General features: G+C 41.3%; 1 protein-coding gene across 2 annotated transcripts in view; it reads left to right on the plus strand.

The window, feature by feature from the left end:
* Positions 1-17640, plus strand: part of VDR (vitamin D receptor) — an 83750-nt gene that overhangs the window by 57315 nt on the left and 8795 nt on the right. For both annotated transcript variants that reach the window (XM_063293804.1, XM_063293805.1), the window contains exons 5-8: positions 11064-11248; positions 12609-12720; positions 14304-14457; positions 15622-15773. In XM_063293804.1, coding sequence (XP_063149874.1) covers positions 11064-11248; positions 12609-12720; positions 14304-14457; positions 15622-15773 — 603 coding nt within the window. The remainder of the gene's footprint in view (positions 1-11063; positions 11249-12608; positions 12721-14303; positions 14458-15621; positions 15774-17640) is intronic.

Raw genomic sequence — 17640 nt, forward strand, 5'->3', positions numbered from 1 at the left:
ACATTAGTTAATCCACCAAACCATTAGAGAAGAATAGTACAATATAGCTTCCTTTCTGGAAAATCATGCAGTGATTGCATGAGAGAGCTGAACGCACTGAGAAAAATATTGCATACCCAGCATGCCATATTCCTTGTTGGAAAGTCCCCTTCAAACTCAGTTGAATCCTGTTGCAAAGTGGTCGTGGTGGGGAGATGCAAAGCACTTGTGGGCCTGGCAAAAGCACCACCAGATCGCTCTGACTACGTATGCCATGTTTTCTGGCAGGCAGCCATGAACAGTAGTCATGTGTGGAGGTCAGCAGCTGCCTAACAAGCTACAGGTGTCATAAAAGCCAACCCCACTGTTAGAAAGACGGGGGCTTTCTGATCAAAGTGCGTAATTCTAATAGCTTTAGTATCTTCATTGATCTGAAAGTATTTCCACAGCAATACTGAATCTTTCTCAACACAGCACTGCATGAAAAGTTGCAGTGATTCATTTCCCACACTTAGGTTTAGCACGCAAGCTGTTGCAATAGGCTTTCCAGCACTGTCCACAATATTTATCTATTTTTACCAGTTTGAAAATGTGTTGTGACTGTTTCTGAGGAAATAACATCGCCCATCCCCAAAAGAGCAACTCTGTGGTGTGGGGGTGTGGGGGTGTGTTTGACGTTACAGAAAGTATTTGGAATTCTCCTCAAGTAGTGTAAAAAGAAAGTTTAAAAAAATGTTACTCTTCTAAAATGTGCTGCATTGGCCAACTATGTTGGGGAGGCTCTGGGATTATTTCAAATACAGCAGGTCCCAGGTTTAAGTACGTCCTGGTTTACGGACGACTCCTAGTTAAGAACAGACTGCCACAAAGACTATTATATTAAAAATTCAAGTTAAGTACAATGTTTTGGGTTAAATACACAATACTACTTTGCATATTATTATGTTGAAGATGTTTTAGTGTATTTGGGAGTGTTTCCTAAGTGTTTCATATGCATAGAAAGGTAAAATACTGTATATACTGTATACTAAGACAAACATTTGACTAACTGATGCTAAATAACTGTCCCAACTTACATACAAATTCAACTTAAGGACAGATTTAGGAACGGAACTCATTCTTAAACCTGGGACCTGTAGACCTATTCCTGTAGGTGGGGGTGGGGGGGAACTAGAGTGTTCATTACAGTTGCTGGAGCCTTGGCATTGGCTCAGAAGGGATCAGTTAGATATATTGACCAAAGGCATAGGATAGGCCTTATAGATAAATCATTAAATGCTAGCAGATGAGCAATTTAATTTTGATCTTTCATGGATCAATTCATTTGATTTTGCGGAAGGCTTGATACATGTTCTTCTGTAACAATCCTTATAAGGTACATGTTGCTTCATACTTTGGTAGGGGTAGGGTGGACTGGATTCCTGAAGGAGAGATGGAACTGCAAATTGGTTGATGGGACTACTCCAGCTGAATCAAAATATTGAACCTATTTTTTCTTCAGTTTGATGCAAGTAGGAATATTGAAACCAGGGATAAATGTTTGCTAATTTGTTTTATGCCTTGGCTTTAGTTAATCAATTGTAACAAACTTTTGAGCAGACCTATCCCCTCAGCCTTAAAAAAGTTCAATCTTTACCAACTTTGTCCATGCCAAATTCAGTGCCTTGGGTTTAAAATAACATTTATTTATTATCCCCTGCCTGCCTCTGCAACCTTCTTTCATTTCTCCTGGCACAAACTTTGGTGCTTCTTTTCCAGCTAGCTCACTAACTCGGTTTGCACAGCCATGCACATGTGTAGCATATCTTTACTACACTACCTAATGAAGAAAAGTGGAATTTACAGTTTTATATTTTAAGGCTTTTTAGAGATTACAGTTCTGTGGAAACTCTTGTAGTTAAGAAAACTGCCTCAGCTGCCCCAGGGATGCAGCCTTATTACAGTGGCATAAACTCTGGGTTCACATCTCATCAAGCCATGATGTGGTTTGTTTATCTTTAATATTACTGTAGTAGGTTGGCTAGGTTCACACAACAGATTAAGTCTTAAACTATGATTTATTACTACAGTTTATCCACAAACTATTTTGAACAAAAATATGCCATAGTGTGAAGGATGAACCCAGCCCAAAGTATCCTAGTTTTAGCAGAGAAACAAAACAGGAACTATTTCTTCCAATCTAGGACTCAGATTAAAGCGGGAGAATCCGCAATACAGATATTCTTCCAGAATTCATGTCCCTAAGGTGTTAATTCAAATGTTTCTTGATTTTGCATTCTGACGTAGCTTAGCTTCACATTTGGGTTACCATAAGTAATAGAAGTTTTACAGAACTGGATTTCCTAGTTTCCAGTCAGCAGAACTGATTCTTAGGAAGTTTAGTTGTTGAATAACACTCTAAATATAAATGTGTCTCCTGGACTGCTGTTACTTTTCAATAGTTAAGAGAGTCCTCCTTTTCCTTCATAATGTTAAAAGCAAGTATGGTACTTACGCTAATGCCTTAGTTGATTGATTTTGAAGTTAAGTCTTTAAAAAATGCTTGTATCATAATATCATTCTATCCCTGAATAAGTGTTGGTATTCTGGCCACCTCATAGTCTGGAGAGACAGTTAAATACAGTACTACCTTGATCTTTAGATCATTTTCAAGAATGCTCTGAGTTGTGCAACTTTTGTATTGGAAAAACACTAGTGGCTAACACCCTCGGCTTATGTAGCTGCAGGCTGCAGAACACGGTTACTTGCTTGCATCATCCAGCCACACCACAGCGACAAATGACCTGGCTTCTATTTTTTCTTGCCAGACCTCGCATTCCAAACTCCACCTTAACCATAAAATGTTCCTTCTGCCCAGTGTCTGGAAAACAAAAAAAACAACAACCAACAGCCCTAGTCATAAGATGAATGTTTCCCTTGTGATTTGCTCCTGTTCGGGTGTTTTTTAAAGGTTACCAGTATTTTAACAAATGAAACTTTATCAACTAAGATTTCTTTTTCCAGGGTGTTGGTGATTTGTAACTCTGGTTTTTTTTTTAAAAGGCTTCCAAAACAACTGTTGTACAATGGCTGATACTGCAAAAACGATGGGAAAGAACCCCATAGTGCATATTTTATATATAAAGGCTTCGCTGCTCATGCTTTATTGTTTGCAGAGGTTAACATGAAAGCAACAACATAAACATTACAGCAGTAATCTTGAACAGACTCGGTAGAGCACAAGGTTCACCGAACGTTGTATTTTGGAGTTGATATACATAGTATTCCACTGCACACATGCTGGATATTCAGTAAACACCATTAATCTTCACTACCAACTGAAATTTCCTGTGTTAAATATTGGGGGAAAATTGGGGTGTGTGTGTTTTTTTCTTCCTCCTTAATGAATTATGAGAAAGGTCAATATATTCAACAACCAGAGTTTTCTGAGAACTGAATATTTGAAAAATGTTGGGCTTCCTTCCACATGAAATTTTTAAAACTACAATTCTCAGGTGTGACAATAGACATTAAATTCTTATATGCCCTATCCAGGATCCCATCAGTCAGTCTCTTATTTTCCATAGGCCATGCTGAGCTCTAACTTAAGGCCTTTCCTCTTTACATCTAACCATGGCAGAAATTTACTCTGGCACTGTCATTTTTCTGCCACATTCCCATGGCATTGTCCATAACTGTACTACTGTTAAAATGGTGTTTTTTCCCTTTCTTCTGACACCATCAGCAGCCTCAAGGTATCTAAAAACTATTAGGCGTTTTTGCCCATTTCCTTGGAGGGAGGTCAGGTGAGTGGCAGTTCCTGGAAACAGAAGAAATACTAGCAGGGTAGAGATGGACAACTGAGACCCCAAATTTCATGCCATTGCAATCCTCTGCCGACTCAAGTATGTGTGGGGAGCACTTCAGCTCAACAGTGGTAAATGTGAATATGTTTTCTACTACAGATTAAGGTTACTATGGTAACCAATCATTTTGGCCGGGTGAAGAGGTTGAATTTAATTATCCTCTTTTCTGATGTTGATTTTTGCACCTGGGGAGAAGAACGTGTCTGGACTTGTTTTAGTTTCAGTTTCCCTTCTGTGTAGGCGTGTAGAGAGTTAAGCAGCTCTCACTGAGAGAGCCTGTAAATGTGTCTGCTTTCTGTAAATAAAATTATTTTTATAGAAATGCCTGGTGTGTGACTCTCCTGGGCCAAAGGCTTTCCTAGCAATCTGCCAACAGTAAAGGGCCCCAAGATTCCTACTGAGATTCCAGAATGTACCAAATTCCAGCTGTTATTAGAGCTGGCTGCAACTGGGGGGGGCAAGTGGGGCATGTGCCCTGGGCACCATGCTGGGGGGGCACCAAAATGGGTATGGAATCCATGTTTGCCCCAGGTGACACAAACCCTAGTTGTGGGCCTGAACGGGTTTGGAAATAATATTTACCAATAAGTAAGTGGCATGCAGTGCACACACTATAACCGTTGGTCATCCTTTGTCTGTGTGGTTTTGATAGACTGTGTATCACATCTTAATCACTGTTCAGCTTTTATTAATGGATTCCTCCTCCTCCCTTAAGTTGGATATCAGCCTAAATCAGAAAAACTATTAACAGATAATGCATGTGATAATTTGAAAAAAAATATGATGAGCCCAGTAGAGCCAGGTGACTTGGCATGGTGAATATCCTTGTAAGTGTAATTACTCGTCTGTCTAAGCTGGGTTTGGCTTGGTTTTGGAAATGGCAGGCCAGAGTTTCAGTATGTATGAATATTCATGAGAAGCTAGCCTTAACTTATGGAAGGCTTGACATATTTAAAATGATAGCATCAGTGGGGTCCAAGATAAACTACTTCCTACTTGTGCTTTATCAGTCATTACAATAAATTTGCATTCTCTTCCAGTGTAAAGGTTGTATAAAATAAGCATGACTTCTACACACTTTTCCCATTTATTACCACTCTAAGCCTACTCCTTTCATGATGGTGGCTAAAAATAGTTTTCTTGTTTGCTGCCTAACTTACTCAACTATTTGAGGATTTCAGTCATAAAGAGCATTTCCAGAAAATGATTTCTTCCCCACCCCTCCCCTCAGTCGAGAAACATTGGGTATAAACAAGCCCTGATGCAAAGTGAAAGATTTCTTAAAACTACAGTTAAGCCACAACTAGAGAGCTGATCTGCATTGGCAGGCATCTGTTTTTCCCAGGGTGGGGACTGTGTGCACCATTTCCCCAGTCCCTGATACCATGTCATATAAGCCTGCCTAGGTAAAAAATCTGCCAAAGAAATGTCGCTGTCTTGCTCCTCCTCCAGTTTTTGCTGGGACACTGCAGTTCATAGGGCTTGCTGGAATGCTGCTTTCCCAGGATTTGCTGTGGAGTACCGAACTGATGCCCAGGGGAGGAGAAAGCTGTTGGGGCTTCCTGATGCATTTATTCATAGTGTCCCAGACTGATCTCCCCTTGCAGCGAAACCCATAGCAGTCCCTACATGCCTGACCAACGCATGTAGAGGGTGGGGAGCAGGCAGGGTCCAGAGTAACATTTTCTCCTGTTTGGATAGAAGGTGAATTGATGTTTGTTAGCCCTTAGACAATATCCTCTGCAATTGGCACATGGAAGTGTAATAAAGAAGTAAATAAATAGACCAGTTTGAATCAGAAAAAGTAAACATTAGCTGTTTCCCCCCCGCCCTCATATAACACATCCACATGGTCTGATTGTATTTGTCTAAATCAGGGTTTCTCAACCAGGGTTCAGTGGAGAAGTCACTAGGGGTTCCTTCGGAGATCAGGATTTATTTAAAACATTTCAAATTCGGGCAACTTCACATTAAAGAAGTAAGTTTCGTTCTTTATTTTTAGCTTAAGAACACGGTTAATGCATATAGACAGGCCTACCCAGGAAACTAATATAATCATTTTGTAACTCCTGGCCTGTATTGGAGCCTGAATGGGCAGGGGTTCCCCAAGGCCTGAAAAACATTTCAAGGGCTCCTCCAGGGTCCGAAGGTTGAGAAAGCCCGGTCTAAAGTCAAACTTCAAGCTGAACTTACGGTAGCATAATTTGCTCACCTTATTGAGAAAATAGCTGTTCCCGGGAAGGCAAGAAAATACTAAGAGGGGCTCTTCCAAGATACAGCTAGGAGGCAACCACATTAACCTTAGTCCAGATGCTAGCTGTAGTATGTGAGCATAACTGTACGTAAAACCAGAGGTGTAAGATATAGAAAAATACAATTTGTAAAGGAAGATCTGTATATATATATATATATATATATATATATATATATATATATATATATCCATATAAAGCAATATCATATAGATCTTGGTTGGGGGAGATTTTAAGGTATAAAACTAATATTAATAGCAAAGTTTAAACTAGTAAGTAACTCGATGTTAAATAATTAAACTAACACGAAGACAGAAAGAGACAGTTAACACAGGTAAAGATTTAAATGGTAAACGCCTTGGGATAATGAGGTGAAAACTGGCAGGCTTACAAATAAGGTGACCACTTAGAACGCTTTCAAAAGAAACAAAGGGAAGCAATTGGTCTCTAACTAATTAGCCTAACACTGACCAACAGAGGAGACATATGCCAGATGTGTGATAAGAACAACTTCAAAGGAGGCTCCTCCAGGATGTGCTAAGCAAGGAGATAGAGTAAATGTCACCATATGAGAGATTGGCCTATAAAGATTTCAATGTGTGAAAACCTTGGAATGTTTAAAATGTTTCAAAATGAGGCTTTTACAAGCGTAAGCAAAATAAGATAGAGGGGTCCAGGGGATGAGATGGTTGGAAGATTGTGCGTCTGAGAGTACCCAGCCAATGGGGAAACAGGCCAGAAAAAGGGGGGGGGAGGTTGGACGGGAAAAGGTATAAGAAAGTGTATATTTGTAATTTTGTGTGTGGCATCTCTCCTTTCGATCAGGCTCTGCGTAACCTGGTCGAGGTGCCCACCGCGCTTTGCAAACCGCTCAATAAAGTAAGTTCCTTTTCAGAGATCTCTGGTCTAGTTTTCGTGATTTTTATATCCAACAGAGGTTTTTCTGGATTTGCTGTTGGGAAAAAATAGGTTGGTGCTCTTATGAGTTTTAGGGAAGCAGGTACAAAAAGACATGCGCAATCAACTGCAAAATCTGGTTTTATGGATTAAACAAACAAACTAAGCTAGAAACATGTTTTTAACAGCAAAAATGAACTTCTTTCCCATAAAGTCTACACACAGCAGCAGATTTTCTTTCTTTCTTTTAAAGTTTTCCATCCCATAGTTGTTGTTTTTGTTTTTAATCAAAGTGATTTGACTGACAGATTTTAGGAGATGTACAGATAAATATTTAATGGGGAAAAAATTGTGACAGGGAATAGCCATCTGGATGTGGCATTGATTTCTCAGTCACCTAATGCTTCAGATTCACTTGCTTTAAAAATGTTGCATGCACACGACAGTATTGTGCAAGTTTCCTGTAAATAATATAACCTGATTCAGAGAACAGGCCTCTGAGAATCCTCTTAGTAAACAGCCTGCTGACTAGAGTGTGGGTTGGTCTTTTAGTTCTCTATGATATGAAATAAATTCTAAATCAAGGAGCTAGACTTCTGCCCTTTCACCCAGTGCCCTTTCCCTTGAATGCATTTACTACCCTAAATGTACAAGATATATAGATCTGTGATCCAGAACTTACTGGACTTCTTTTGATGGTGCCATAAACTGTAAGAGAGAAGATAAGATGTGATAAGGATAGCACTGAAATATGTTTTACACAAGAAAGAGTACCGGTCTTTTTCCAACACAGCAGTTCCCCTATTCCGTGTTCTGTGGGCCTGTGCTGATTCCGGAGGACAGCAGGGAAGGGCAGAAGACGGGGCAGGGTAAAGAGTAGCCCTGGTGACCCCTGCAACCCAAATCTAACGGCTTCAAATGCCCTCCCCTCCTTCATCTAACACCTCCGTTTCACATTTCAAACATCCAGTTACACTGTTCTAAGAAAAAGCTCATGCTAGTTTAAAATATACTGGTAGTTATTTTGAAATGAACCTGAAGCAGTGGGTTCTGAAATAAGAATGTCACATGGGGCCGGATAGATCAACCCAAAAGTCCATCTGATTCAGGGTTCTTTTCCCACAAGGGCCCACCAGAAGAACACAAGAATAGTCGCCCTCTCTAATCCACATCCCAGCAACTGCCCCTGATGCTAGAGGGTATAACCATGAATGTTCATGATGTCAGAATTTATTTATTGCTTGCTTGAGCTTTTATGTCATTTAGAATCTTGGGACTGAAGCCCCATAAAAGGCTAAGTAAGTAAGCAAGTCAACAAATAATAAATACCCCGTCATTTGGGGTACTGTACCATACTTTATAGCAGTGGTTCTCAAAGTGTTGTCTGGGGATCCCTAGGGGTCCCTGAGACCTTTCCAGGGGATCCGTGAAGACAAATATTTTAAAATTTCTCAGTTTTGATTTCAAATACAGTAAATATCGATAGGTATAACCCACATAAACCAAAGTTCTTTGGGGTCCTCAATCATTTTTAAGTATGTAAAGGGATCCTGAGTGCAAAATGTTTGAGAACTGCCGCTTTATAGTATGCCATATACTTAAAAGAAGCAAGCTAGAGACTTGTTTTTTTTAATTTTTATTTATTTTCTATCCCGCCTTTATTATTTTTATGAATAACTCAAGTGGGGGGGGACTTACCTATTTACTCCTTCCTCCTCCTATTTTCCCCGCAACCACCACCCTGTGAGGTGGGTTGGGCTGAGGGAGAGTGACTGGCCCAAAGTCACCCAGCTGGCTTTCATGCCTCAGGCGGGACTAGAACTCTCTGTCTCCTGGTTTCTAGCCCGTTGCCTTAATCATAGGAAGAGAGGGGTTGCAGACAGCCTGCTGCTCCTCATCACACAATAGCAGAGCTCTTTCTCAACACTTCATCCTGCCTGCCAAAATAAGGCTTGCAGCTGTTGCATACAAAGGGGCTGATTTGAATTGCAGCCCTCTGGTTGCTCTGCTCTGCCTATACATCCTATATTGCAGGGGAGCCTTTGTACCGCTTTTAGCATTCAGGATGATTTGTAATCTTTCTCATTATTCCTTATGTGTCATGAGTCTTTGTTTAAAAAAAATAAATCCTGAAACTGCTCAAAGCTACCAATAGCTGAGTTGAGATAGGAACCCCCATTTCCCAGGTTCCAAATCTAATCTTTCCCATATGGGGCTGCCATGCTGCATTTTGCCCCCAACCATCTTTGGAATGTAACTCATCTGCATCATTTGGTATATGCAAGATATTTTTTGAAGTAATGTCCATGTGCTATTCTGACCACAGAGGATTTCCCATACTAGCATCTGAAATTAATTAAAATACCCCAAAGCCTGATGGATTAAAATCCGGATGATTTTCCAGAAGACATACAGAATTTGTATTTTGAACAATTTGTCTTGCTTCACTCTAGAAGTATGTGGGGGTGGGAGCAAAGAGGGAGCCCTGCTCACTGCTGTGTACAAACCAGTGTTCATGTGGAGGCTGGTGTCTACAGTCCATGAAATCATATTCCAAGGATCATGCAGTTTCTCTTCCACTTTGCATTTACTGAAGCCTTACCTTGCTGTACTTCTGTAAAAGCTATTTAATTCAATGGGCTTTTGGCTCCAGCTGACTGGTTTGGGGTACCTATTTGGGGGTTATTTTGGATTTTATCCTTGCTTTTTTTTCTTTTTCTGTTATTTTTTGCTTTTGATACACATTGGGATGAGAATGGTGATGATTTTGCTTCGTTTAATGTTTGCTGCCCAGAGCCTTTGGGATTGGGGTGGGTTATAAGTACTGATAAATGAATAAATCTCCGTTGGGGATTTAACTGTGAAATTTTGTAGAAAAGGGATGTGAATGTTTTGGGTACTATTGGAGTACATGTTTCTCTACCTATGTTAACCACATTTAGAGGAACTTGGTTTCTGTCTTTCATTTCCCGAAGTCGGCTTTTGTCTGTATTTGCCAAGTGTGTACTTGGTAGCTTGTCGTGCAATACTTCTGTGACTGATATAAAAGTGATAATGCTTCTGCCAGCAGTGTGTCTATGGCACTGCTACATTGTGAGAATGGGCTGCACACTTGTCAAAATATTCAGTTGCTTGCAGACCGTAGTTGTTGAATTTTCAGTAAGAAACCCAGGCAGTGAAGGCCTTTGCCCCGCTGCGGAGTTGATCTGCTCTCCCCAATTCTTTGAGCTGACAGAAAACTGTACACCGGGATGATATTTGTTACCCACATGGTCAGCCTCTGTTCCCAGACACGGCCACTCACCTCAGTTCCCTCCAAGGTCAGGGGTGACAAGGTCTAAGAGATTTTACATGCCATGAGGCTGCCCTTGGATGGACTCAAAGGAAGAAAAAAAAATACAACTTTAACATTGGACCGTTTGAACTTGTCTCTGGGGACAAGGTGTAGGGAATGCCATGGGAGCATGCTACCAGAGGCTATTTGTGCCATGGCTAATTGTCCGTAGGGAAAGGGCCACAAAAGCAGCCTTTTCCTGGGTTGAAATGTTGTACAGGTAGCTTGTGGAGGATTGGTGTCGCAAAATGCACGCAGACAGCATTCCAGGTACCATTCAAGTTGCTGTTGATGAGGATGGAGTCATACTATTCCTCCAGTTCAAAAAAGGACTGCAGTGCACAGTCATACAAAGAAAATCTATTGGCTGTGTATTTCTTTAATAGCAGTAAGATTTATTCATGTCTATGAGGTCTGCTTCTAAAAAGTACATCTGGCTTCATGTCTTCAACAAGTATGCAGACATCTTGTTTGAAGAAAGTCACTGTGAGCCAGAGAAAGTTCTTTAAAGCCAGCTTTTAAACTAGAGTTTTTGACGTTCACCAAATGGACTGGATTACAGTCCAGCTGGGATGTCCTCTCCATGTCAACCGTTGCTCTTTCTTCAGACATTTGTTAGCTACTGAATCATTCTTGCCCCAATAAACAGTAACCCTTAGGAAACACGTGTTGTTGTCTTCTTTCTTTCTTCAGCTAAATCTAGCAGTGTGATCTTACCTATACTGTAATGTGCTTATTATTAACCTGCCTTTGCAGTTATTCTGACCGATGAAGAGGTTCAGAGGAAAAGAGAGATGATAATGAAGAGGAAGGAGGAGGAAGCTCATAAGGAAAGCCTAAAGCCCAAATTGCAGGAGGAACAACAGCGAGTCATTGAAATTCTTCTTGAAGCCCACCGCAAAACTTACGATCCCACTTATTCAGATTTCACTCAGTTCCGGGTAAGCTATAGGGGTTGCTTGTTCTTTTACTTTACTATAGCTGTGAGTAGTAGGACATCTGCTGGTGAACAAGTGAATATTTTTCAACCTTGTAACTTTTCTGAATCAGTGATTCTAACTCTTGCCGGCTTCCCACTTAACAAAAGTAACATTGCTTGCAGATTCAAGTCGTTAAACAAATCTGCAATTCATTATGAAAGAACCATTCAGTGTGTTTTTAAACTGGATCTATGTCCCAGATTGGAACTCTTTAGCCAAGTCACTGCCTTTAGGTTTATTCCAACTGGAAATTATTTTCAGGCTGGGTTAGCATGAAATACATCTGTAAATATACCACAATCGGCTCTGCAGCTATACAGCTGGGAGAAATTACCAGATGTGACTAGACTTTAGTGGGAGATGGCTGTATTATGTGGGCTACCCAATATAGCTTCATCACAATCTGTCCTTAAAAATGTACTTGATGGAACAAAATAGGGGAGTGTTCCCTTAAGGAGAATGAATAACTGAATGCCAGGTCTCCCGGTGGGCCCCATTATTCTACCTGCTGAACCTGCCTTTCTCAGCCACACACAAGTCTTTGGTCTTTGAACAATGATGTTTATCAGTTCTGGGGGGGCGGGGGAAGGAAGGAGAAGGTACTTGTGGCTGAAGCAACCACAAGTGTTTCCTACCTCGTCACAAGAGCAAAACAGCTTGGGGTTGAGTGATGCACATGAGGCGTCAAGAGAACAGCTGAGGGAGATAGCAGAAGTAGAAGAAAGAGAACTAACTGGCTGACTCATGGTTTTGAAAACCTGGGGTTACTCAATCTTGCTTTTGTGGTACTTCCCGACAGACTCTCATTCCCTCCTGCTTCTCTCCGCTAGTTTATATTTTCTGAGCAAAACCAGTATCTCCAGTATAGGGTGATGTAGCCACCAACATCTTCTGCTTCTCCTTTCTCAACCTGAAAATTGAACAGATACAAGCAAATGCATCTTACCTGCTATCAAGAGGCAGTAATGCACATTCTTTTCAAGGTCAATAGGCAAATGACATAGCAGTTACAGTGGCCATTTGGTTCAGAATACTCTGCCTTGTGAAAGCATTAAGTCATCCGTACTGTTAGGGCAAAATCTTAGGATATCAGAGGAGAAGTGTCTTCTCTTGGGAGGTTCTAAGAAAGGGGTCCATGGAGCTGGACAGCATTCAGTAGACTGGAAGAACAGAGGTAGAGGAAGTAAAAGCCTCAGGGCACCCTTTTCCTTTCAGCAAACCATCTCCATTGGTGAACTAACTTTCTGGTAACTAGAATCAGGATGAAAGTATGAAGAAGGTAGTGAGCTACTACCACCAAATGGTATCCTTTCTGTTTCAGCCTCCTGTAAGGCAAGATTCAAGCCAAGACCATACAAGTAGTTCTTCCTCTATCATGACACCAGGTTTTTCCTTCTCAGATGATTCTTCAGATGCTTCCAGCTTCTCTTCAGGTAACATACAGGGTGCTAATCATATTTATATTCATGGTAAACTGCAAGAATTATAACAGCAGCTATGTTTCTTCTAACCTGGCAAATCCCACAGTTGGTTTTTTGTACTGATGTGGTCTTTGCAGAACTTTTACAATCACTCTTAACTTACAGCTAAGCAGCCCGTGCCCTGTCTGGCATTTGCTTAAGAGCAACGGCTCGTGATTGGTTTCGGCTTTCTTAGTCTGTTTTATACCCACTGTTCTGAAGAAAGACAGGGCTGTGTTTTCCGAGAGATGCAAAACTGCCACTGAAAATATGGTCCCCATATATGTGGACTGATTCCTGCTATACTACTACTTTTCCATGGTAGTGATGTTACAATATTACCAGTTCCACACAGCAGTCCTTTATACAGAATTAATCTGGTGTTAATGTACAATATGGTAGCATGCCACAGGGTAGGTTGAACTGCGTAGTATGGGGGAGAACGGGCCAGTCTGTTTAGTACTTTGGGGCCACCACTAATCCCAAATTAAATGCTTCTGCTTTCTTACTTCATGGGTTGCTCCACGTTCACAGTAGCCCTGTTATATCTGTTTAGAATATTTCTATGTAATTCATTCCTGGAAGATGGAATGGAAATAAATACCTATTTGATTAGCATTCTCCACATAGATTCCCTCACAAAGGCCTCCCTCTCAGAAGACCTAACACAGTCCTATGACTTTTAGAGAGTACTTCCATTCAGAGAGTTCTTAATGCCAAAACCATTTGTGTAACCATTCTGATTTTTCTCCTTTAGTGGTTTTGTGGAAAAACAAAAGAGATTGTAGAGAAACGCAGAAGACGTCTGTGGCTAGGGGGACCATGATAAATGCTGCCTCTGGCATCATACCAAGATGCATTCTGAGGACACTTCCACATGGCCAGCATTCCATCTCCATAACCTTCGAAGCTGTTCCTGCAAAGCCTGTGATTGATCCAGTCACAGCTTTTGTGTGAATGGAGAGCTGGCCTGCCCTTCTGCTACCTGAACAATAGACAAGTGTAGAAACTGAGTGTCAGCCAAGAGCCCTTTCCTTGTTGGTTGCGTTTGCTTGCAGTGGAGGAGAAAAAAGAGCTAGTTAAGCTGTAACCATTGTCTAAAAGAACCATTCGAAGTGGGGCTAGGAAAGAACAGAGCAGTGGATTAAAGTGGGAAACTGGAGCATGTTTGTGATCATGTGGATAGGAACCAAGAATTGGATCTCTCAGGAAATTCAGTCTTAAAATTTAGATCTCACTCACGAAATCACCCAGTCTGGACTCTTTTGGTTTGCTCATGCCTGTTAGAGTACTACCAGCATGGCTTTCAGCCTGCCTAGAGACAGCAAGGGCCTAGCCATTGCAATGGCTCCTCAACATCACCTTCACATCATGACTCTCTCAGTGCAAATCAGTACCCAATAGAAAATTAATAAATAGTAATCGTAAATAGCCCGACTAATGCTATGCAAATTCTAAAACATTTAACCTGTCATGCTGTCATGAGTGCTAAAATCACCTTGCCTGCTGGTCTGACATAAGGGTCTCAACTGTGTCTTCCTCTCCCTGTCCACCAGAGCCGAAGATGCTTTCCAGTCTGGAGTTGAGCGATGACAGCACATCCATGTCCCTTGACTTCTCCCGCCTCTCCATGTTGCCTCACCTTGCGGATCTTGTTAGCTACAGCATCCAGAAAGTCATTGGATTTGCTAAAATGATTCCAGGGTTCAGGTAGGGAGATTTAGATGTAGTGTCAGAACACTTGCCTGCCTTTTCCTATAGGCGCATATCTGTGTCTGATTTTTCATGTTTAAATAAACACATATGAATGCACAACACCACAGATCTCTCAAGGAGACTTCAGAATCTGCTAAGGTGCAGCAAAAGGCTCAGTAAGATGAAAATGGGTCAACTTAAAAGCCAAATAAAATCTTGACACAACAAGCCACATAAAGAAATACAATTGTTCCTGAGTCATGCAATGTTTCTCAGGTTTATTGAACTGAAGTCCTACCCTACTGAAGTCCTGCACTAGTAGAGAACATTCTCCACCTTTTTTTAAAGCCCTGCAGTCCATTAACAGCTCTTTCCTTGGCAGGTGACTGCAGTCTTCTCAACCCATTGCTGTAGGCAAGAGCATGCATGCCACCTTGGCACTGGTAGAGAACTTGAACACGGCATCTCAGATTCCCTCTTAAATAAGAACAGGAAGACTGGGGAGAGCATGTGTGTGGGTGTGCGTACATGCCTGTGCAGAACCACTGTGGCCAGAAGTTTCCCATAAGTTTGCTGCTTTTGCGAACTGAGTAATACCGTTGGCTAGAAAGTTGAAACTCTGCTTTATGGAGCTCTAGCTGCTGCAAAGTCCTCTCTCTGCCTGGAACCTTGTGTCTTTTTCCAGAAGTTTTTGTGATTCATGTTGTTTTGTGGCCCAACAAGGTTTGTATCACAAGATTCCAGGAAAACACTTGGCACTCTTGCATGCTCCAAAGAAACTTTCCTTAATCAAATCCACAGCATTGCACAGCCCAGTTGTGACTGGCTTTTAAATCAATGTGTGGACTGTGTTGCTAAAATATTGACATGAAATGACGTTACAGTTCTGTCAGGAACATCTGATCTGTGGTCCATCATTCACCCAGATAAGCTACCATTTGAGGCTACAGTGAGCTTTAAGCACAAATGTCTGCAATCAACTTAGAGTTTGTCACTGGTTAACTGAGCTTATGTGTGGGGACTGTCATCCAGGCAGTTGTATTAGAGCAGTTTATACTAAGAGAAATAGCAGCATGGTGGGGAATAAATGATAATCATTTCCAGTCCTGACCTTAGAGAATGATATGATGATGGATTGCTTGAAGTCTGAGTTTCATATTCTCCGTTCTTCAAATACAGAAATCTAACAGCAGAGGACCAGATTGCTCTCCTGAAATCCAGTGCCATTGAAGTAATAATGCTCCGTTCCAATCAGTCATTTTCACTGGAGGATATGTCCTGGACTTGTGGCAGCAATGACTTCAAATACAAAATCAGCGATGTCACTCAAGGTATGGCTTGTAGGGTGAAGCAGAAGATAACCTCATGGAGTAGCCACCTCATGGAGCTCCATTTTCCTTCACTACTTTTAGATAAATCCTAAGATGTATAGAAGATGTGTCTCAAAGCTACATAAGGTTGAAGCAAATCAAAGTGGCACACAATACTTTTATGAATTGGTTTACAGCTGGTAATATTAAAAAGAATTAATGACAGTGGTGCATCTGAGAACAGGAGTTGTGTTTATCATTTGTTTAATAATTTAGAGTTTATTTATAGTGTAGTGAAAAATGGGAAATGGTTATTGTCCCTAGATTTCTTGCAACCTTTAGGAAATTAATGCCTTTCTCCTTGGCAAGAGAGGATAGGGAAAAGGTAAGGGTGGGATTGAAGGGATTTTGGAATTGAAGAAATAACAAAGCAAGCAGGGACCTGTTTCCTAATTTTTTTATTGTCTCCTGACTGAGGGAAATGCATATGAATGAGTATTTTAAAAAAGAGACTTTAACAAAGGCTGGTGTTAATTTATATTTCTATTGGGATTATACTGCTGGATGTCTTATTGACTTATAAATATTTCTCCTATTAGAGTTACTGTTCCAAGAAACAATATGGAATAAACCTGAAAGTTTATGTAAATTAAAGCTAATCTTTCAGTACTGACTCATTCCTTGGCAACTAATCCTGATTTGCCATCTCCCCTGTGTGGCTTAGGGTTTTGTGCAGAACCGTGTGATTGCAGCAGTTATGACTGAAGAGCCCTTCCACACCATCTCCATTCTTATATCAGAGGCCCTTAGAAACACTCCCAAATCTCCTCAGGGGTGTTGTAGGAGGCCCCAAAACATTGAGCTCAAGAGATAAGCTCACAAGTACTCCCTCTAGCTTTCCAATGAGGGAGTGCAAAATGCAGTATTCCCTAGGTCAGTGTTTCTCAACCATGGCCATTTTAAGATGTGTGGACTTCAACTCCCAGAATTCCCCAGCCACACATCTTAAAGTGGCCAAGGTTGAGAAACACTAACCTAGATAATCTGTCTCTGTCTCCACCCAGTTCCATGTACTAAAACACCGTTCTGCTGCTGCAAAGGAAGCTTGCAGTGATGTTTTCCTCAAGAAAGAATGGGGAGGGGGAAGCTGAGGAGCCAGGGTGAGGTAGGAGTTGCTCCCAACTCTGTCACTGCATGAAAACTGCGGGTGACTCTCCTCAGCTGCAGCCAAGCTAGAAGGTACTTGTCTGGACCACCTAAAAAGGAGGCCAGTGTAGTGTCGCTAAAACCTTGTGCGGTTGGGCTTGAAGTTCAGGGAGGAAAAGGGATTTCTTATTTGCCGAAACCAAAAAATTGGGAAGACGCATTTGATGGCATGAGCTGCAGCTCACAAAAGCTGATGCCCTTTTAATAAAATGTGTTAGTTGGAAAAGATGCTGCCAGACTCCTTCTCTTTTTTTGCTGCACCACAGAGACTCTTACTGGAGCTTCTGGGTGGTACCCAGCTAGAAGAAAGGAAGGCTAGCAAACCTAGAGGAAGGAAGGGCTGTGAGCCAGATAAAATAAGGTTCGCTCTGCTACACATGCAAATGTTTCTCCAAGTTCTTCCAGTGGAAATGTTGTTTTATCCCTATGAATAATAAATGGGGATGAGGAGGTGGACTATCTGATGGGCCAGATTGCTGAGCTGGCTGGTGTTTCATGAGGTGTGCAAACTTAAGAATTGAGTTTCTGCTGCAGCCATCTAACCAAGATGGGAGGAACAGGAAGCTGAAAAAGTAATCACATAAACTGCATAATTGCACAGCCTCAAGGACTAATCCAGCACAAGTTAAGTTTGCCAAAGGCCTAGTTTTAATAAAAGGTAGATGTTGCTATTCTGGCTGCT

This window comes from Candoia aspera, chromosome 2 (genome assembly GCF_035149785.1).
Source record: "Candoia aspera isolate rCanAsp1 chromosome 2, rCanAsp1.hap2, whole genome shotgun sequence".
NCBI classification, from domain to species: Eukaryota; Metazoa; Chordata; class Lepidosauria; order Squamata; family Boidae; genus Candoia; species Candoia aspera.